Here is a 20,189-nt window from a genome sequence, read left to right as displayed (position 1 = left end):
AACCATAACATACAGAAGAGAACATAGAAAGTACACATATCCTTAACTCTTACAGAAGCTATCAAAACAGCTAAGAAACTCTGCAGTATGAAAAGAGGCAGGCCTTTTATGATTGTCACCTGTCCAGCAGTCTTGGCAGGTGTAAAATAAGTCTCAATGTGCACATTCTCCATGGGAAATAGTCTCAAATCGAATCCTCAAAAGCTCAAAATCCTGGCATTTACTCATGTATACCAGAGCACGTGCAAAGCGTAATTACATTTACAGATTTTTTCCATTTGTGCATGAACTGCAGCAACCAAAAATTTGCCAAATGCAAACACTCTTTTGAAAATGGCAGAAAGAGGGTTAATGAACCACAACACTTGGACTGTGCAGAATACATACATTTGATTTGCTCCTGCATATGTTCACTGTTCTATGTATGAAAGTAAGGCACTGATAAGGGAAGAAAATACACTTCCCTTGTAGTCATTTCCAAGTTTTAACCTTGATTTGAAACATCTTTAATTTGCTGTCATAGTGACAAGGTGCAATGCCATGTTGTGTGGTCTATTCCAAAAAGGGCTTCAAACACCTCAAACTGGACTTCATATCTATTGATTTTTTACTATGGTAAAATGCATGTTATTCATCAAAGCATTTAAAACTCTCTGTTTTAGAGAATCATTGATAATGTTATGTTTTCGGGTAAATCCATCTCAATTTTTATGTGCTTACAAGAAAGATTTGAGTCAGAGTTAGTTAACTAGATTCCCTTTTAAGACACATGGAGGAAAAAAGATTCTTTTTCACTCACTGCTCATCTCATCTTGCGATAGATATCTAAAACAGGATAGAGGAATACTGCTCCAAATCTTGCATTTATCTTGATTAGATACAGAAGGAGTGAAGGTTACTAGGTGATCTATACACATGTACATTAGACAAAGTGAAGGTCATCTTTAGTAACTAAAAGTTTTCTTAGAAATCCACAATATTGTAACTTCAAATCACCTTCCTTATTTCTGGACAAGAGGCATTACTTGGAAAAGTGACACAATACTTCCAATATAATATGAGCTATTTGCTGTGCATACAGCATTTTAAGATTTTTTTTTAAATTAAAAAAATAGAAATAAAAGTCAAACAATGTTTTCTTACCATGGCAGGAGCCATCCAGTTCTTCATATCCTACACTGCAGATGCATTGTCCTAGAGGCACAACCCAATCCCCATCTGCTCCACAATACAATTTTGGAGTATCACGTTCCTCTGCGCTCTTCACGCAGGAGCCCCGTACTTCCACCAAAGAGGAAGAATCAACCCTTGGAATAGTATCAGGAAACTTAGCCAAATTACGGACTGTGAAAGGGCACTTTTTGTAATAAACACGGACAGAGACCAAAGCAATGCAAGCTCCAATGTCTTGAAAAGCAAGATAAAATCCTTTCTTGTTTATTGGCCCAACCTCACGAACCTCTGTATTGAGTTTAAGAATCCTGTCACCCAAGTCCATCTGGGTAAAGCTCTCATCCGCTGCAATAGTATCAATTTTAGTGTACTGGTTTGCCTTGAATTTTGCTCCATGTGACTCATCTGACTCCAGGTAGTAGAGATTGAAAGTTTCCTTGCAGGTTCCCAGTACCCATGGAATACTGTTGCAGTCCCTCAGGGTAAACTTCATTTCGACATAAATTTTCTGTGCAGCATCACGGGAGATCCAGTTTGTTTGAAGCCAGTTGTTTTGGTTTGGTTCCATCACATTACATACCTGGTAAGTATGAATAGGATGATTGTGTTCATCCATTTCAGTTATGGAATCCCACTGGAAAGAAAATAAAATCGGTCACATTTATATTAGAATATTCCTGGGTTTGTCATTCCATCAGATATGCAGAAAAAAAACCCTGATAGAACATTACTGTTTGGTATACTGGTGGGCTGGCCCAATGGCAGTCCACAAAGCAATTCCCACAGCTCAGGCACATGACACTAGCCAGGCACCTGCAGCAGTTAGCAGCTAGGTGTATGGTGTAGGATGTCCTGGTTTACACAACTGCCTAAGAAACATTTGACTGTGTATATATAAGGGATGTTACATTTCTGGCTCTATAGGGCCTGCATTAGAATTCCTTTCACTAAAAAACCAAGAACAACACAAAACCAACCAAAACCAAGCCAAACTAACCCACCCAAAACTGTCACAGGTATCATACATGGTTGTTGCCTTCAAAATTTCTTTTTTAACAGATGAAAGAAAAGTGAAGTAGGACTGCTTACTTCAGAATTACAAAGTAATGTTTGCTTGTGGCCTACAGGATTAAGAAAACAGGAAGTACAAGTTCAGTTAACCATTTTTAAGCAATAAAATTTATAGAAACACCTTAGAAAGAAAGACTTTTTCTGTTTATCTCTTTCTGTGAAAGAGTAAAACTTTATTTAAGATTTAGGTCCTCATTTTTGGATAAATTCCCATACTCGTAAGGCCCGTGTGAACATATATATGAACCTGGCTTTACTTTGAGTTTTAGGAACAAATAATGTCACAATACGGAGGTGGGGGAACATGAATGACTCCAGGACCTTTCACACAATCTTTACGTAATACTGAAACAACACAACGCAAAATCACACAACAACATCCATCATGGCAGAAGCAGCAGGAAAAATAAATAAATAAATTTTTAAAAATCTGTGGCTACATTAGTCTGAAATTTTTTATTTTAAATGGCGGCTGGAATTAATTCAGAAAAAGGAATTCCAAATGTTGCTAGATGCAATCAGAGGACTGGGATTCCAGGTCAGTGTAGCATGCGCCTAGGATCTATGCAGAAAATAGGGTAAGTGAAGACATTTACAGGCCATCACTTTTTGGGACAATTCCTGCAACAGCAAGATTGATAACCTCATCTAAAGATCCTGTCCAAAGAATTACAAACCATGTTTTTTTAGATAATAGACAGATGATGGCAAATACTTGTCAAATAATCTGCTGACTCGTAAGCGATTTTACGGGTAAGGTGATAATGGCTTTTCTCTTCTGACTTGTTTGCATTCAGGACGGGCAAAATTGTTGCCTCAGCAAGACAACAACAAAATCAGATTTGTCTGAATTGCACAATGAAAGACTAGTTAGCATAGGGTTTCTCATGCCATTCTCCCCAAAATGGTCTGAACTATGATTGAAGTCCACCCTGTAGAAAGCAAAATTATACACCAAGTAAAATTTGGCTTTTGGAAAAGAAAATCAACTTTCATGTTCTGGTGGGCCAGGCCTCGTACCTTTTGCCAAGCATGAACAAATACAACTTGAATTGATTCAGAATTCCACAGCCATGAAGGATTAAAGAATATAATTAAAGTTATGTTTAGAATTTTATATAAAATTAATTAAAAACAATGACTCCAATATCCTTAAAGCTTCACCAGAAGAGGTTCTTTAAAAACAAAGCAGGTAAGTCTCTGTTGCTGATTGCTACTTTGTCTGCTATTTCTGTGCCAAGGACATACCACCCTTTTCTTCAGGTACTGTAAGTTTAAGGACTATTATACAAATGTGTTATACACAAATATAACCACAAGTTAATCAGAAGAACAAAAAAAAAAAATCCCCAATGTGGCAGTTTAGGCTGGGTGCCCCCTGCCACTGCCGCATGAGATACACCTCTGGTGTCCTGGGTGCCCACCCACAGGGGTGGACACAGGAAACGACGTATTTCTACCCATAAATCCTGCACCCTATAAGGCCATCTGCAAAGTCATTCTCTTCCTCTTTCTTCCCTCTCTGCTCCCACGGGAGATGTCCTCTCTTATCGGGTAATGCCGGGGGAGTATCCTCAAGGCCTCTTAGGCCTGTCTAGGCCTAATGCCAGGAGGAGAATGGAGGGGGAGGCAGTCTCAGACCTGGCCAGCCTGAGACTTGCCTAGCAGTGGGAGGGGGAAGAAAGAGCCCTGGGGGTTTGGGTTTACCCTCAGGTGGGAAGAAGGGAAGGATTGGGAAGCTTTGGGAATTCTGTGAGGGGTTCTGTACGCTTTGGGATACTCTTTGTCACTATGCTTTGTAGCTTGTGGTTCTCTGTAGCTTCACCAATTGCTTTTCCATTTAAACTTTCCATTACTCTCCAATCCACTTGTGTGAGTCTCATTCTTTTGTCCCTTTCGGGGCAAGAGACGATCTGTCTGGCCCCAAACCAGCACAGATTTTTTGGTAGCAGAGGATGGTTCCTGTGCTGAACTCTGCAAATTGGATTGGAGAAGAGCAGGGGTGGAAAAGTTAAAATGGTATCTGGGCGTTGTTGGTTTTTGGTGGCTGGGCTCAAGGTTTTGTGCTGAGGCGACCATGTGGGCGTTTTATGGGTTCCGAGGGGACACCCTGGTGCGTAGCCGTGGCGTGGAATCCCTCCTGCTGTTCCGAAGCGGCAGCGGCGATTCTATAGCTTCAGGCACTGGGGGAAAGCTTAAGAATGCGGTGCCTGCCCCTTTCCCTTTTGTTCCCCGCGGCGCCAGCGGCGAGCAGAGCGGCGCGGAGCCGAGGAAGGGGGAGGGACAGTCGGAAGCAGACCAGGGTCGGCTTGTCCCGCGGCGGTGGGGGCTAGCCGCAGCGGGGCGGTGAGCGGTGGCTCCCGCAACTCAAGAAGGCGGGCGGTGGCTCCAGTTCAAAAGCTGCTTCCGAGGACCCAGGGAGCGAGTATAGCTTTGGCTGGAAAAGCCGCTCTTGTGGCCCGAGGGGTGGCGGCGGTTTTGATCTGTACCGCGGCTGCAGAGGTGACGGCGGCTCTCGCTGTTATCTCTCCCCTGATTTTCGGACGCGCTCCGAAAATGGCGCCTAGCACCTGGCTCCGCCTCTCTTCTCGGTGGGTTGCAGTGCAGCCACTCCCTCTCCGGGGGAGGGCTGTGTAGCCGGATGCCTCCACGCCTCAGCATGCTTACGCTCAGGGGGAGCGGTGTGCCTGTGCGTGGTGTGCATCCGTATTAGCCTCGGGCCGCGGCTGGAAGCGGTCAGCACTGGGCTTGGGAAAGGTCCGTGCAGCTTTGGAAAGTCTCAGCGTGCTGTTGCCTGCAAGGGGTGGAAGGAGTCGAGTTGAGGAGCCTGATTGCTCAGACTCGATTGCCCCGAGGGGTGGAAACATTGCCGCTTGAGTGGATGGAGAAATGTTTGGTTGAGAAGTTATGAGGTTGTTTCCAGGTGGCCAGGATGCTCCATCGGATCCATGAAGAGTTCACCGTGCAGAAGAATGAACTCTGCGTCGCTGGGAGGTTCCACAGGATGAGGGAGAAGAGCTGGACTGAACTGTTACCTGAGCCCGAGGGAGAGACCTTTCGGAAGGACGCCCAGATGGAGACTTGGACTTTGCCAGACATGTCATCTGAAAGTTGTTTCTAATTTGATGATATGTTTTGGGTGCAGGAATTATGGGTATGAAATAAGGGGTGGAATGTGGCAGTTTAGGCTGGGTGCCCCCTGCCACTGCCGCATGAGATACACCTCTGGTGTCCTGGGTGCCCACCCACAGGGGTGGACACAGGAAACGACGTATTTCTACCCATAAATCCTGCACCCTATAAGGCCATCTGCAAAGTCATTCTCTTCCTCTTTCTTCCCTCTCTGCTCCCACGGGAGATGTCCTCTCTTATCGGGTAATGCCGGGGGAGTATCCTCAAGGCCTCTTAGGCCTGTCTAGGCCTAATGCCAGGAGGAGAATGGAGGGGGGGGCAGTCTCAGACCTGGCCAGCCTGAGACTTGCCTAGCAGCGGGAGGGGGAAGAAAGAGCCCTGGGGGGTTTGGGTTTACCCTCAGGTGGGAAGAAGGGAAGGATTGGGAAGCTTTTGGGAATTCTGTGAGGGGTTCTGTACGCTTTGGGATACTCTTTGTCACTATGCTTTGTGGTTTGTAGTTCTCTGTAGCTTCACCAATTGCTTTTCCATTTAAACTTTCCATCACTCTCCAATCCGTTTGTGTGAGTCTCATTCTTTTGTCCCTTTCGGGGCAAGAGACGATCTGTCTGGCCCCAAACCAGCACACCCACAAACAAATGCAAAAGGTTTTCTGCATTTATTTGTGATCAAAGAAATATGCCATATGCTCCAGGAAGGTCTCACAAAAACCCCAACCAACCAACCCACAAACAAACAGAAAACAAAATAAAACCAACCAACCAACCAACCAAAAAAAAAAGGTTACCCACAAAAATCCAAACGAAAGCCAAACCCACCAAACAAAAAAAACCAAACCCACAAAAACGTAAATAAAATCCAAACCACTCTACCACTCCAAAGCCAGAACAAAAGAGAAGTAGGTGGGACTGCAATGTAGTTTTTAAAACACAGATGAGTCTTCACAATCGGAATAAACTAGCTTAAAGAAAAAAGCCTCAACACACTACTGCCTCTTAAAAATAGTATGAAAAAAAATCCAACATATCCTCCTCATACTGCGAGATTCTCTTCAGAAATATTGTTGTATTCACTTTGAATCAATACCTCAATTTGAATTTAGAAATTAGAGTCCTGAAGTTAGCTGCTAATCATGTAGTTAATAATATAAATCTATTACTTCTGTAGGAAAGAAAAGACTCATCACTTCAATAAATGGTATACATGAATATAACAAGATGGACTGATCAAACGTGGATAGGGCTTTGTCTCATTCAAAGCAAGTCTTCTGTGCTTCATGCCAGCTGACAGCTCCCCATTTATAAGAATTTAGTGCTGGGCAACAAAAACACTTTAAAGTTATTTGCAAAAAAAAAAAAAAAACCCACAAGTAGTAATCCTATCATCAGACACAACATATTTTTAAAGGAGATTAATATCAAATAACTCATGCTATATCATGTTGCATATAAATACAGCTGTGGGGTTATTGACATGTGGTTTTAATTATTAGTCCCATATTCTAAGTGCAAATTAGGTGTATTCCACCACCCTAAAATGTCAACGTAATTTACTGAAAAATCTTACAGGACTCAGTCAGTGACAGTCTGACAAGGACACTTACTTCCTGGGTGAAATACAATCTGGTTTTAATTTTAGGCAAGTGGTGCATTTTTATTCTGATTAAAACAGATAAGAAATATTAAGTAATAATTAAATCCAGTGCTGATTAAAAAAAGCAAAACAATTTATTAAATACACAGATGGGAGGTTTTGGGTGTGTTTCATATTATAGTCTCTAATTAATCAAAAGTATTTATCAAGATTTTAGTTGTACAAATCTATTCTTCACTGAAACCTTAGAAACAAGTGAATGGAAATACCTCATTGATGATTTTTTCATGAGAATGTGGTAGCTTCTTCACAGAATATCTAGCCTGACATGCACAAAGGCTGGAAGATGCTGTCTGGTTTAGACAAGTTGACAGTTCAGACCTCCTTCAAACTGAGCCTCTTGGTGTCCAAATGCACTGAATTACTTAAAAAAAAAAATCTTCCTTTCAAATGAGGAAAGCCTCTGATAATTTTGATTGAAGTAGCAGCAGTAATTCTCACAACTGCAGTTTCCAGGATTTATGAAAAAGAAATGTCAGAAATGGTTTGGAGGAAAGACTGCAAAATTCTATTTTAATATTGTAATCAAGAGCTGCATGGATAAGAGGTTACATTTTACTGTCTTGCATGGCATAAAGCAGGAGTAAATGTCACTAAAATAGGTGAACATGGAATTTGAATATTGGTGGAGAGATTATGTTAAGATTACTTACGACATTCTAGTACTAAATATGAGATTAGGCTACAAAGCACTTAGATTTTAGTTAGGTAAAACCTCAGCTGTTTTCATACCTCTCCACGCTGCTTTACAACCTTTCTGTTTCATTTTAGAACTTCACTAATATTTAACAGTTGTGTAGAACAAGTTACCTCACTTAGATCTTGTACTAGCTATGCATAATACTGTAATACTAGATCTGTTCTCAGTGTTCCCTACTTCTTATTTTAAACCAAATGCTATGGATTTGCAGCAGGAACCATTTAATACAATTCAGTAGACTGTTTCGCCACAGGTTTTATGAACACTACAAAAAGAGAGATTTCATTTCACATTTTATGTTATTTTTTAACATATCACTGTTTGATAAGGAGATGTCTAAGTGATACGATGCTACAGAGACGTAAACACAGTGGACTGTGTAAACACACTTCCAGACTAACGGAAGCAGTCATGAACATCTCTGAAGACACCAGTTATTTAAACAGATTCTGAAGAGATGATAAATTGATGATTGGCAAGATTTTCCCATTAATAGCCGTACACAACCTTGGATTTAGGGGGGAAACACAAAACAGAAAAGACTGAGAAGATACTAGCTCAGCCTGTTACCTCCCAGACCTCTGTGGCAGCACAATAAAGCTACATGTTACCACATCAACCCTATGGCTTCTCTTTTACTTATAGTCCCACGTGCTGCCTACATGCAGCAGAGAGCAGTCATGGCACTGCCCTAGAGCCAGGAACAGTTCATTTTTTCTTATGTGAAGACCTGCAGTGCAGGCTCTTCATCATGTCACTTGAGCCTCTCATTTCCCATGTCAGCAGTCTCCACCGGGCCAGTTGCATAGCAGTGAGGCCAAGCATATTCTCATCTGTTTAGCACCAGCCTTATTTGCACTGAAGGAATTAATTACAGTATTTCATTTGTACGTCAGACTTTACTGTGAGAAGATTTTCCATTTAACAGGGTAGCTATAGCAACTGGTTGAAAATGTCTATTTCATAATGAGCTAATACCTAGGTAACTTCACCTTGTTGTCACACTAATTGATATATTAATAGGGAGTTCTTGATCTTCATTAAGTTATTCATTCACTGATCCCAGAATAAATTTGGTAATCCAGGATAGCAGTTTTAGCATGATGCACAGTTTGAAATTCTTTTCATTTACATTTTACTTCATTTAAAGGAAAAGGTAGTGACACTGGTTACTTAGGCCCATAACCTTACTCAATAGTTTAAGGAATGGAAGAGACCATCTATCCTTACAAATTTTGCTGTATTTCTAACCTAAGATAGGAAATTTCTCCCCTTTTTCCTTTTCCTTTTACTCAAAGTACAATTCTGCACTTAAAAACACTGTATTGGTTTAATCTGACTGGCCCCACTAGAAGGGATGAAGAATGGCAAAGGCAGCTGTTCCTGACTGTGCCATGACACAGTGCAGGCTGGATTGTTATTCTAGAGCATGCTAAATTTATGCTCACTGCATGACAGAACGGGGTTGGCCCAGGTTTATGGGACCTGAAGTATATTCTACAGCTTGTAAAGTTTCCTATTCAGGGTTTTTTGTGGGGTTTGGTTTTTTTGCCTGTCTTACAGGCAGGGGTACATCCACTACTCTGGTCCTTCAATTTTTGCAGGTGCAGGAGATTCATGTTTTGCCTGTTCCCTCACTGCTGCATATGCAGGTAACAAGCCCTGGTCCTCATGGGTGATTTCAACCACCCTGACATCTACTGGAGGGACAACACAGCAAGGCACCAGCAATCCAGGATGTTCCTGGATTGCATAGATGACAACTTCCTCCTCCAAATGGTAGAGAAACCAACAAGAAAAGGTGCTATGCTGGACCTTGTTCTCACCAACAGGGAAGGGCTGGTAACCAGTGTGAGGCTCAGAGACAGCCTTGGCTGCAGTGACCATGAAGCAGTTGAATTTAGGATCCTCAGGGCAAGCAGGAGGACATATTCTAAGCTTACGACCCTGGACTTTAGGCATGCAGACTTTGATCGCTTCAGGGATCTGCTAGCCAAAGTGTTGTGGGACAAAGCCCTAGAGAGAAGAGGGGTCCAGGACAGCTGGTCAGTATTCAAGGACCACCTCCTATGTGTCCAGGAGCAATGTATACCAACAAAGAGAAAAGCAGGGAAGAATGCTAGGAGGCCTGCCTGGATGAGCAAGGAGCTGCTGGACACACTATCACTTAAAAGGAAGCTCGACAAGGAGTGCAGGAAAGGACAGCTAGAATGGGGGGTATATAAGGAAGCTGCCCCAGCAGCAAGAGCCCTGGTTAGGAAAGCCAAAGCACAGTTTGAATTGAATCTAGCCAGGGAGGTTAAAGGGAACACTAAGAATTTCTACAGGTATATTAATGGTAAAAAGAAGACTAGGGAAGGTGTGGGCCCCCTCAAAAAGGAAACAGGTGAAATGATCACAAGTGACCTGGAGAAGGCTGAGGTTCTCAATGACTTCTTTACCTCAGTCTTCACTGCAAGGGCCTCCAGCCACAATCCTGGAACAGTCATGGAAGCTAATGGCAAGAACCAGAAGGAAGAACTGCCCACCATAAGTGAAGATCAGGTTTGTGATCACCTGAAGAACCTGAAAGTGTTCAAGTCCATGGGACCCGATGGGATACACCCACGGGTACTGAGAGAACTGGCAGATGAGGTTGCTAAACCCCTCTCTATTATATTCCAAAAGTCCTGGCAGTCTGGGGAAGTCCTCACTGACTGGAAAAGGGGAAACATTACTCCCATTTTCAAAAAGGGTAAGAAGGAAGAATCAGGGAACTACAGGCCAGGCAGTCTCACCTCTGTGCCTGCTAAGATTATGGAGCAGATCCTCCTGGAGGCACTACTGAGACAGAAGAATAGTGAAGAGGTGATTGGGTACAGTGAGCATGGGTTTACCAAGGGCAAATGCTGCCTGACAAACCTGGTGGCTTTCTATGAACAGGTGACAACATTAATAGATGAGGGGTAAGCAACTGGTGTCATTTACCTGGACCTGAGCAAAGCCTTCTACACTGTCCCGCACCACATCCTGGTCTCCAAGCTGGTGACACATGACAGGCTGGAGAGGTGGGCACAGGCCAACCTCATGAGGTTCAACAAGACAAAGTGCAGGGTCCTGCATCTGGGTTGAGGCAATCCCAAGCACAAATACAGGCTGGACAGTGACTGACTGGAAAGCAGCCCTGAGGAGAGGGACTTGGGGGTGCTGGTGGACAAGAAGCTCAACATGAGCTGTCAATGTGCACTTGCAGTCCAGAAAGCCAACCAGATCCTGGGCTGCATCAAGAAAAGTGTGGCCAGCAGGTCAAGGGAGGTGATTCTCCCCCTCTACTCAGCTCTGGTGAGACCCCACCTGGAGTACTGTGTCCAGTTCTGGAGCCCCTATTACAAGAGAGAAAGAGACATGCTGGAATGTGTCCAGAGGATGATCAGAGGGCTGGAGCACCTCTCCTATGAGGAGAGACTGAAAGAGTTGGGGCTGTTCAGTCTGGAGAAGAGAAGGCTCTGAGGTGACCTTATTGTGGCTTTCCAGTTTCTGAAGGGAGCCTACAAGAAAGCTGGGGAGGGACTTTTTAGGATATCAGGTAGTGATAGGACTGGGGGGAATGGAGTAAAGCTGGAAGTGAGAAGATTCAGGCTGGACGTGAGTAAGAAGTTCTTCCCTATGAGAGTGGTGAGAGCCTGGAATGGGTTGTTCAGGGAGGTGGTTGAGGGCCCATCCCTGGAGGTGTTTAAGGCCAGGCTGGATGAGACTCTGGCCAGCCTGATCTAGTGTGAGGTGTCCCTGCCCATGGCAGGGGGGTTGGAACTAGATGATTCTTGTGGTCCCTTCCAACCCTGACTGATTCTATGATTCTATGATTCTGTTTTCTTTTGTGTAATCCCATAACCCTGCAAGAAAGTACTAAATTGTCCTTATCTCAGCTAACATCTCTGCCTCCTGGGTCCTTTTCCTCCTTGCTCTCCTGGAGGGGAAGGAGGCAGGGGGTGGGGGTGGTGAAAGGAGAAATCCCTCTGTTGTGAGCAAACTGCTGGAGCTACAAACAGGACACACATCCAATCAGTGTATCATAGTCCATTCCTGAATAGGTCAAGGTTGTGGTGGACTTAATATCCAAATGATTTGTGTGCTAAATACACGAGACCCCTGAAGAAAAAGTTGCACACAGTTTTTTTGCTGTTGGGCAAAACACATTCAGATAAGTACTGGCTTTCTATGCAGAGCATTGAAAGAAAAAAGCTGTGCCTGAAAAACATGCGAAAAGACTGGGGAAGAAACCCTATTAAACTAAGTCATATTGAATTTGGGTACCTTTTAAGAACACATATGTAGATGCAAGTCCTCAATGGCAGTAAGTCTTACTGCCTGTCTGGCAGCAGAAGAAAGTTTTCCTTTCTAAATCATGGAACAAAATATGTAAAATGAATGCCACATAGTTCTGGTTTACTCCATTTTTTCAGAGTGCTATGCAATTTCAGAAATTCAGGTGTCAGCTACTTCTTATGCAAAAATATATGCCTGCATCTGAAAATTCAGTGAATATGAGCTGTGGCAATGTAATTTCCTGATGTATACTGCCTTCATTGTGCACAGATGTCCACCTGGAATAAGTCAGGATTGTAAATGAGATGGACTATGTTTTTTACACAGAGTTGCTGCGGTCCTAAAAAACAGTCTGGAGAAAGTTACAATTATGTCATACAACTCCTACACCCAAACCATTTCCATATTTATGACATCCAATAAGGACAGAAAGAAAGCAGATAGTATTTTTTCTAATGTTTTAATTGGTTCTTAAATTTTATCATTTTAATAAATGGTTTATTAATCACTTTGGCCACCAGTTTTTGCTCAGTTAGGTGTCACCTGGTGAATGATGAGGGATCCTGAGGGCCCTAGGGGAACTGCTAGGTGAAGTTGGGAAAACACTGTCCATCATACTTGAAAAGTCATGGCAATCTGGTGAAGTCCCTGATGACTGGACAAGGGGAAACATTACCCTCATCATCAAAAAAGGAAAAAAAGAAGAAACTGGAAACTTTAGGTCGGTCTCACCTCTGTGCTTGGCAAGATTATGGAGCAGATGCTCCTGAAAATGTTGCTAAGGAATATGGAAAATGAAGAAGAGATCATTGGTGGTATTCAACACTGAGGACAAATTATGCCTGATTAATCTTGTGGCTTTCTATGATGGAGTTACAGCATCAGTGGATAAGGGAAGAGAAACATGTAGTTTGCCTGGATTTGTGTAAAGCATTTGATATTGTCCCACGTGACATCCTGTCATGGTTTAGAGTGGGACAGATTGCTCTAATGACCCTGGGGCAAAAGAAAACCACTTCACACACAAGATTGGAGTATTGGAAAGTTTGAATGGAAAATCTATTTACAAGCTACAATACTACAATGTTACAATGCCTAGCGGTGAGCACAGCAAAGCACATAAAATACAAAGGAATGCATGATCTGGGTTTAACATAGAAGCTAATTAAGCCAAAACATTTCACACAAAACCTCCACCAAATCAGACCAAAAAACCAGTACTCCTTTCCTCCCCACTTGGGGTGTAACATATGCCCCAGGGCTCTTTCTTCCCCCCATTGCTAGGCTGGATTTAGGCTGTCCAGGCCTGAAACTTCTTCCCCTTGGTCTCTGGCATTAGACCTAAAGAGGCCAAGATTGCACAGTAAAAATTAGTCAGGCTTTGCATGCCACAGATGGTACCATCCTCCCCCCATACCAAATAAGGTGGCTTACTGTGTTCAGGTAAGTTCAAGAGAGACAGAGACCTGCCAGATTGAATCCAACAGAGAGCCACGAGGATGATTATGGGACTTGAGCATCTCCCCTATGAAAAGAGACTGAGATCTCTGGGGCTATTTAGTCTGGAGAAGAGAAGACTGAGAGGGGATCTGATCAATGTCTATAAATATCTGAGGGGTGGGTGTCAGGAGGAGGGGGCCAGGCTCTTTTCGGTGGTACACAGTGATAGGACAAGGAACAATGGGTTCAAACTAGAATGTAGATGATTTCACCTTAATATGAGGACAAACTTCTTTACCATGAGGGTGATAGAGCCCTGGAACAGGCTCCCCAGGAGGGTTGTGGAGTCTCCTTCTCTAGAGACTTTCAAAACCCACCTGGATGTGTTCCTGTGCAGACTATCCTACGTGATCCTGCTTTGGCAGGGGGGTTGGACCTGATGATCTCTTGAGGTCCCTTCCAACCTCTGATGTACTGTGATACTGTGATACTGTGAGAAAGGGAAGAAAGACAAAGACAATAACTTTGCAGCCAACTTTATAGAGATGCAGGATTTACGAGAGGAAATACAAAGATTACACCTTCCGGTACACCTCCTGGATACTCTGTACGTTCTGGGGGTCTGCTTTGTGGTTCATTTTTAAAGGCACCCAGCTCAAACTGGGACACATCCTGGTCACCAAATTGGGAAAATATGGACTTGAGGGATGGGCCACTTACTGGATAAAGAAATGGCTGGATGTTTGCACTCAGAATTGTTGTGGTAAACAGCTCAATGTCCACATGGAGATGGGTGACAAATGATATCCCTCAGGGGTCTGTATTGGGACCAGTTCTGTTCAATATCTTTATCAATGATATAGACAGTGAGATTGAGTGCACTCTCAGCAAGTTTGCAGATGACACCCAACTGTGTGGTCCAGTTGACATGCTGGAGGGAAGGGATGCCATCCAGAGAGACCTAGACAGGCTTGAGAGGTGAGTCCAAGACAACCTCATGAAGTTCAACAAGGCTATACACCTGTGTTGGAGCAATCCCAAGCACATATATAGACTGGGTGAGGAGTGGCTCAAGAATAGTCTTGAGAAGAAGGACTTAGGGGTGTTGGCTGATGAAAAACTCAACATGAGCCAGCAATGTGCACTTGCAGCCCAGAAGGCTAACCATATCCTGGGCTGCATCAAAAGAAGTGTGTGGTGGTAGGCCATGACACATGGCCCAGTACAAATCCAGACAGGCCTCAAGATGTCTAGACAGGTCCTTTCTCTCCCCTCCTTCCTGTCATAACAACAGGGCAATGCAGGAAAAGGAACAAGGGGACAGGACCTTGCCTGTCTGGTAAACAAGATGCCTATCTGGGGTCAGAGCACGTAAGCTTCCCCAGATATGAGGTCCTGGGCTCTGCCTTTTATGGTCATAACCTGGCAGAACACTTTTCCATTGGGTGGCTACATGTTAGCTTTAGTGCTTCATTGGAACAAGTGACCTCTGGCATTTTGTATATATGCAAGTGGCTAGGGAGCCTAGGGGCTTTTGCTCAGATCCGCCTTGCTCAGATCCTCCTCACTCAAATCTGCCGTGCTCAAGCCTTGCTCACATCTGCTGAAGCCTCGCCTTACTTCAAGCCTTGTCGTCTCGAATGTCCTGCCTTGCTTCGAGTGCCTGGTCTAGAGGCCTGGGATAGAGCCTAAGCCTCGAACTGGATTATAAATTGACAGTTTCTGGAGCCTGTCAGCAAAGAGAGCAAGTTAGGGATTATCTCCAAACTCCCACTCTAATCCTCATGAGTAAACCCTGGCCTGCTCATATCTTCCTAAGGTTTATTGGTTGACCTTTGGTTTATAAGTGGGTAAAGCTATTTGTGTCATAGCTTTTCCAGTCTCTGAACTCTCTAAATTGTGTCAAAATTGCCATTAAGCATCTTGGAAGAATTCACGACCGAATAGAACCTGTAAATAATTCTATCAGTTTTGTACATAGTTTTGGGGTGGGGTTTTGGGAAAATAAAAATAACTATATTTTATAATTCCCGCCTCATTAATTTAACCCAAACTAAATTGGGTTAAGTGTGACCAACAGGACAAGGGAGGTGATTCTCCCCCTCTACTCTGTTCTCATGAGACCTCACTTGGAGTACTGTGTCTACTTCTGGTGCCCTCAGCATAAGAAGGACATCAAACTGCTGGAGTGGGTCCAGAGGAGGGTCACAAAGATGATTAGAGGGCTGAAGCACCTCCCCTTATGGGGACAGGCTACAGGAGTTGAGGATGTGCAGCCTGGAGAAAAGGTGGCTCTGGAGAGACCTTATATCAGCCTTCCAGTACCGGAAAGCGGTCTAGTAGAAAGCTGGGAAGGGACTTTTTACAAAGACTTATAGTGATAGGATGAAGCCTGAGAAGGGCAGATTTAGACTGGATATTAGAAAGATTAGAATGAAGATGTTTAGACTGGGTGCTTTGGATATTAGAGACACTGGAACAGAATGCACAGAGAGGTTGTGGATGCCCCCTCCCTGGAGGTGTTCAAGGTCAGGTTGGATGAGGCCTTGGGAAACCTGGTCTAGTTGAAGGAGTCCCGGCCTATGGCAGGGGTGTTGGAACTAGGTGATCCCTTTCAGCCCAAACTATTCTATGAATCTATGAAATTTGCAAGTCAATGCTCATTTTCTATTCACTACTGACAACCTTTAGGATCCTATTTCCATGGAAACAAGCTGAATGGTAAAAATAAAGGAAGTTTTAAGAGTTTTTGAAATTCCCTTGTACTATCTCTAGTGATATGATCTCCATAGAAATGAGATCAAAAAGGCCTAAGCTAGAACACAATAGAGAAGTACCTGCACTTGGCATGTGCAGCTGCTGGTGGCCATCTGGAAATGCAGATTTAAACACCTAGCTGCTGTAGCGACATTCAAGCTAAACCAGCCGTATTAGATAACTGAAATGCAGAAAGAATGTCCTTCTCCCTGAAATTAACATGCTTAGAAAATTAATATTTTTAAACACAGTTGGCATTGAAAACTTGACACTAAAAACAGCGAGATTAAAGAGTATTTTAAAACTACAGAATTACTGTAAATTGAAAGTATTGAGTTAATACTTTCCCCCATTCCATCTAAATAATTTTTATTACCTTCAAATCCTTTTCCCCTCCAGGTCTACAATTCTGTATGTGAAAATAAAGGCTCAGACATCCAAAGTTCATTAAGACAAGTGATAATATTGAACATATAAATTGTGCCTATTTGAAAAAAAAAATAAAATAGGGCAGATAAAAATCCACAGCTATTCTTGTATTTCCTAGCAAGTACAAGATGGCATAGCTAAAAAAATAAAACAGCAATTGAACTACTTATGAACTTATATTTAACTCAAGCTGATTCAAAGCTGCTTAGGGAATGCATATAAACATATAGTATCAATTAGATTATCTCCATAGAACTAGAACTACAAATGCAACACAGCTTTGGAAAAAAATGTGATGTTTGTTTTCTACATAGGCAGCAGCATATAAGCATAGACTATGACAATTGATGGCAAACCTCTCATAATATCTGTAGGAGTAAATGTAATTAAAAGGGAAGAACAAAATCAGGATTTTACAAAAAGTTAAATAAAGAATAACTAGGCAACTATGAAGAAGAGAATACAGGAAAGTGGCAGATTATTCTGTGTTCTCCAAATGCAAGTATTGATAGGTTTTGGGCTGTGGAACAGCTGCTCTCTGGCTGAAGTGGCCAAGATGATTCAGAAAGCTGTTACTGCATTTCAAATTGAAAATCCAAACCAGTGAGTCACTTTTCTGTTATTTACATGAAACACTGAATACCAAACAGCCATGAGAACAAGCTGCGCCAGATGATTCAGCTTTGCTCTGGAACACTTCAGGTTCACATGAATACTTTCTTCAGGCAAGCAAGAGTAGGGTCTGTTAAGATTTGCAAGATGAGCCCTGGAATCCAAACAAAACCAGTTTCAGATACAGGAAACAGTTGACTCTCATCGGGGGATTGGCCAGCGACTTCAGGACTAGAAGGTAAAATAGAAGAGCTCTGCTTTGTAAAATGCATCATAGCCATTTAGGAAGAAAAGGGAATCACAGGTCCTGAACATGAAATTTTATGCGTATAAAGAAAATTTTTAGATGCCAAGAAATATGTTTATAGTTCAAAACATATAATCTGGTGTAGGGCTCAAACTACTGAGACAGTTCATCCATTTGAGCAGAATTTAAACAGCAGTATCTTAAGTTTAGGAAGTTCCACCTGCATCAATGAAAATGTTGCTCATGGAATAATGTTTCTGCTGTCTGGGTATGGCAAAGATAGTATAAAACATGACTCAGAAATAATAATACATATTTCCTTCCATTCTCTTTCATAAGAAGGCAAAGCACATTCAGAAAAGGGATATATAGAAAATGAAAAGAAAAATGAAAAAATAATTCACATATATGTGTACACATGGAGGCTGTTTATAAGAAACTGATATACAAATGAAGCTAGCCAATAACATAAAAAATTCCATTCTCCTCAGTACTCTGAGGATCATTGTTTCCCTGAATCTGTTATGGACTATAAAAGACTCAATGACTTGCATCAAGGTTCTGCAAGGGTAGCATGCCAGACTATAATTTTCTTTCTAAACGAGACACGTGTAGTAAAACCTCAGGTGGCAAGGGATGCCACAATTCAGTAGTGAAAACTGCTGCTGATCACCTTTCAGGGGGTATCATATCCCTGTGTAATGCAACACTTTCAGTCTATTCGGAACTACACAGAAAGTGAGAGCAGAAAGTCTATACCTTTTCCAGATACTATAGCTCTTAGGACTCAGTTCTGCTGCATGCCCTTCAAAATCTGCATCATCTCTGTGACCTGTGCCATAGCTTTCTGATCTCTGCTTTGCAGAAAGAATAATAGTAATAAAAAAATATGTATATATATATGAAACAGTGGTTTACAGGCATCTGGTAATCTGATACTACAACAGAACTAGATCTATCTGATCCTAAATGCTATATGCTACAATTAGCAGAGAGGCTGCCAGCAGCTACAGAGTCCCTCTGCTGAAACAAAACTGTGTAATGGTGATGCCAGCAGGATAATCAGAACAAGAGACTAGCAAACCTCACCTGGCTGGATATTTACAGGATTAAGAATAAATGCAACAACACATGATAACATACACAAGTCTGTTGTGGAGTAACTGATGCATGTATGTAAGAAAAAAGTTTTGTCATCCGTTATGTAAAATACAAGAGTGTAAATTCTCATACTTCCTTATTATAAGACAAACAGGGATGGAGAAAAAAATTTACAACTAAAAAAAATAAATAAATCAGACTATGTTCGGTCTGACTCCAATAGATACTAGCTGCTTAACAGTGTTTATTTGCTGCTGTGTTGTGTCATTTTCTCAATATAGGTTGCTGGAAAAATCCTGGCTCTTCCCCTCCCAGCAGCTTGTACGATCAGAGTAAGTGGAGCAGAATTTTATAATACCGTTAAGCTACTGTACAGGGTACATTGGTAATGCTGCACAATAGCTGGCTGCATTTCATATGTAGCCTGGGGAAAATTCCTAGATCTCCAAACTAGCAGAGATAGTGCTGCAGCAGATGTTTTTGAGTCCAGAGATATTTAGAAACACAGAAAAATATAGATTGTAGGGATCTTTAAAAAACAAACAAAAACTCACACCAAAACATGATCAATCTCTACATTTCTAGTTTAGAAATTTCTACAAGTTCAAGGGTCATCTATTAATCTTATTCAGCTGCTTGTGACCAGTTTGCATTGCTACATCAGCACTGACTGACCCAACAAGCCTCATGATATTGGTGCTGTTTGAAGACTTCCCTTCCTGCTCTACCCCCGCTTCCCACATGATGCAACCCTGCAAATTGTTTTTGCCTGCTGAGAATAACATCAGGGCAGGAAGAAACACTAGGTAGATGATATTCTCAGCCCTCAGTCTGAGAGCTGACCTTTTCTGCTTTATGATTTAATGCATCCAACACTACAACTGATGCTTTTATCAGTTAACCCCTTCAAAAATTGTACACTGCATCAAGTCACAAATGTTCCAAATATTGGTTCTGTTTCACTTGCTTCCCAGGCTTTGAATCTTCAGTTCTGGTATTTGAAATTCATCCTCAGCAGCAGGAAGATCTTTTTTGCCTTCACCACCTCAAGAAGTAGAGCTTCAAATACCACGAACTCATGGAAAACAACAGTCCTGACTGTGCACCCAGAAAGCAGGCTATGACTCAGTTTCCCACTTTCCTGACTAATATCTCAGAGAAAATCCATTTCAGTACCAGTGAGAGCAGAAACTGTATCTCACAAGCTCCGGGTTTTCCCACTGAAAAGCAGTGGATCTCAAAGTCTAATATTATGTAGGCATTGGCATATTTAAGTTACTACAATTAGCAAGTAGCCAATGTGGTTAATATGGGTTAAGTAAAACCCATAAAAATATCTTTCTATTGCTTCTTCCCATCTCTCACCAATTCTTTCCTGAAGCCTCTAGTGTTTAAGAAAGAAAGGGAAAAAATAAAAAAACCCAAACTAGCAAAAAAAACCCCACCAAAACAACCAACCAAACAAAATCCCCCCAGAAACACAAAAAACAAACCCCCCATCATTTCTGCTTCTTCAATTAGTGTTTTTAATTGAAACTATTCCAAACAGAAACAATTAAAAGTAATAAC

The 20,189-nt window shown here is 42.2% G+C and overlaps 1 protein-coding gene across 2 annotated transcripts in view; it reads right to left on the bottom strand.

The window, feature by feature from the left end:
• Positions 1-20,189, bottom strand: part of LOC128974830 (ephrin type-A receptor 6) — a 604,268-nt gene that overhangs the window by 447,276 nt on the left and 136,803 nt on the right. For both annotated transcript variants that reach the window (XM_054391568.1, XM_054391575.1), the window contains one exon: positions 1,144-1,807. In XM_054391568.1, coding sequence (XP_054247543.1) covers positions 1,144-1,807 — 664 coding nt within the window. The remainder of the gene's footprint in view (positions 1-1,143; positions 1,808-20,189) is intronic.

The sequence above is a fragment of the Indicator indicator genome, chromosome 1 (genome assembly GCF_027791375.1).
Source record: "Indicator indicator isolate 239-I01 chromosome 1, UM_Iind_1.1, whole genome shotgun sequence".
Classification (NCBI taxonomy): Eukaryota; Metazoa; Chordata; class Aves; order Piciformes; family Indicatoridae; genus Indicator; species Indicator indicator.
Note: the sequence above shows the minus strand (reverse complement) of the source record. Positions and strands in the feature narration are given on the sequence as shown.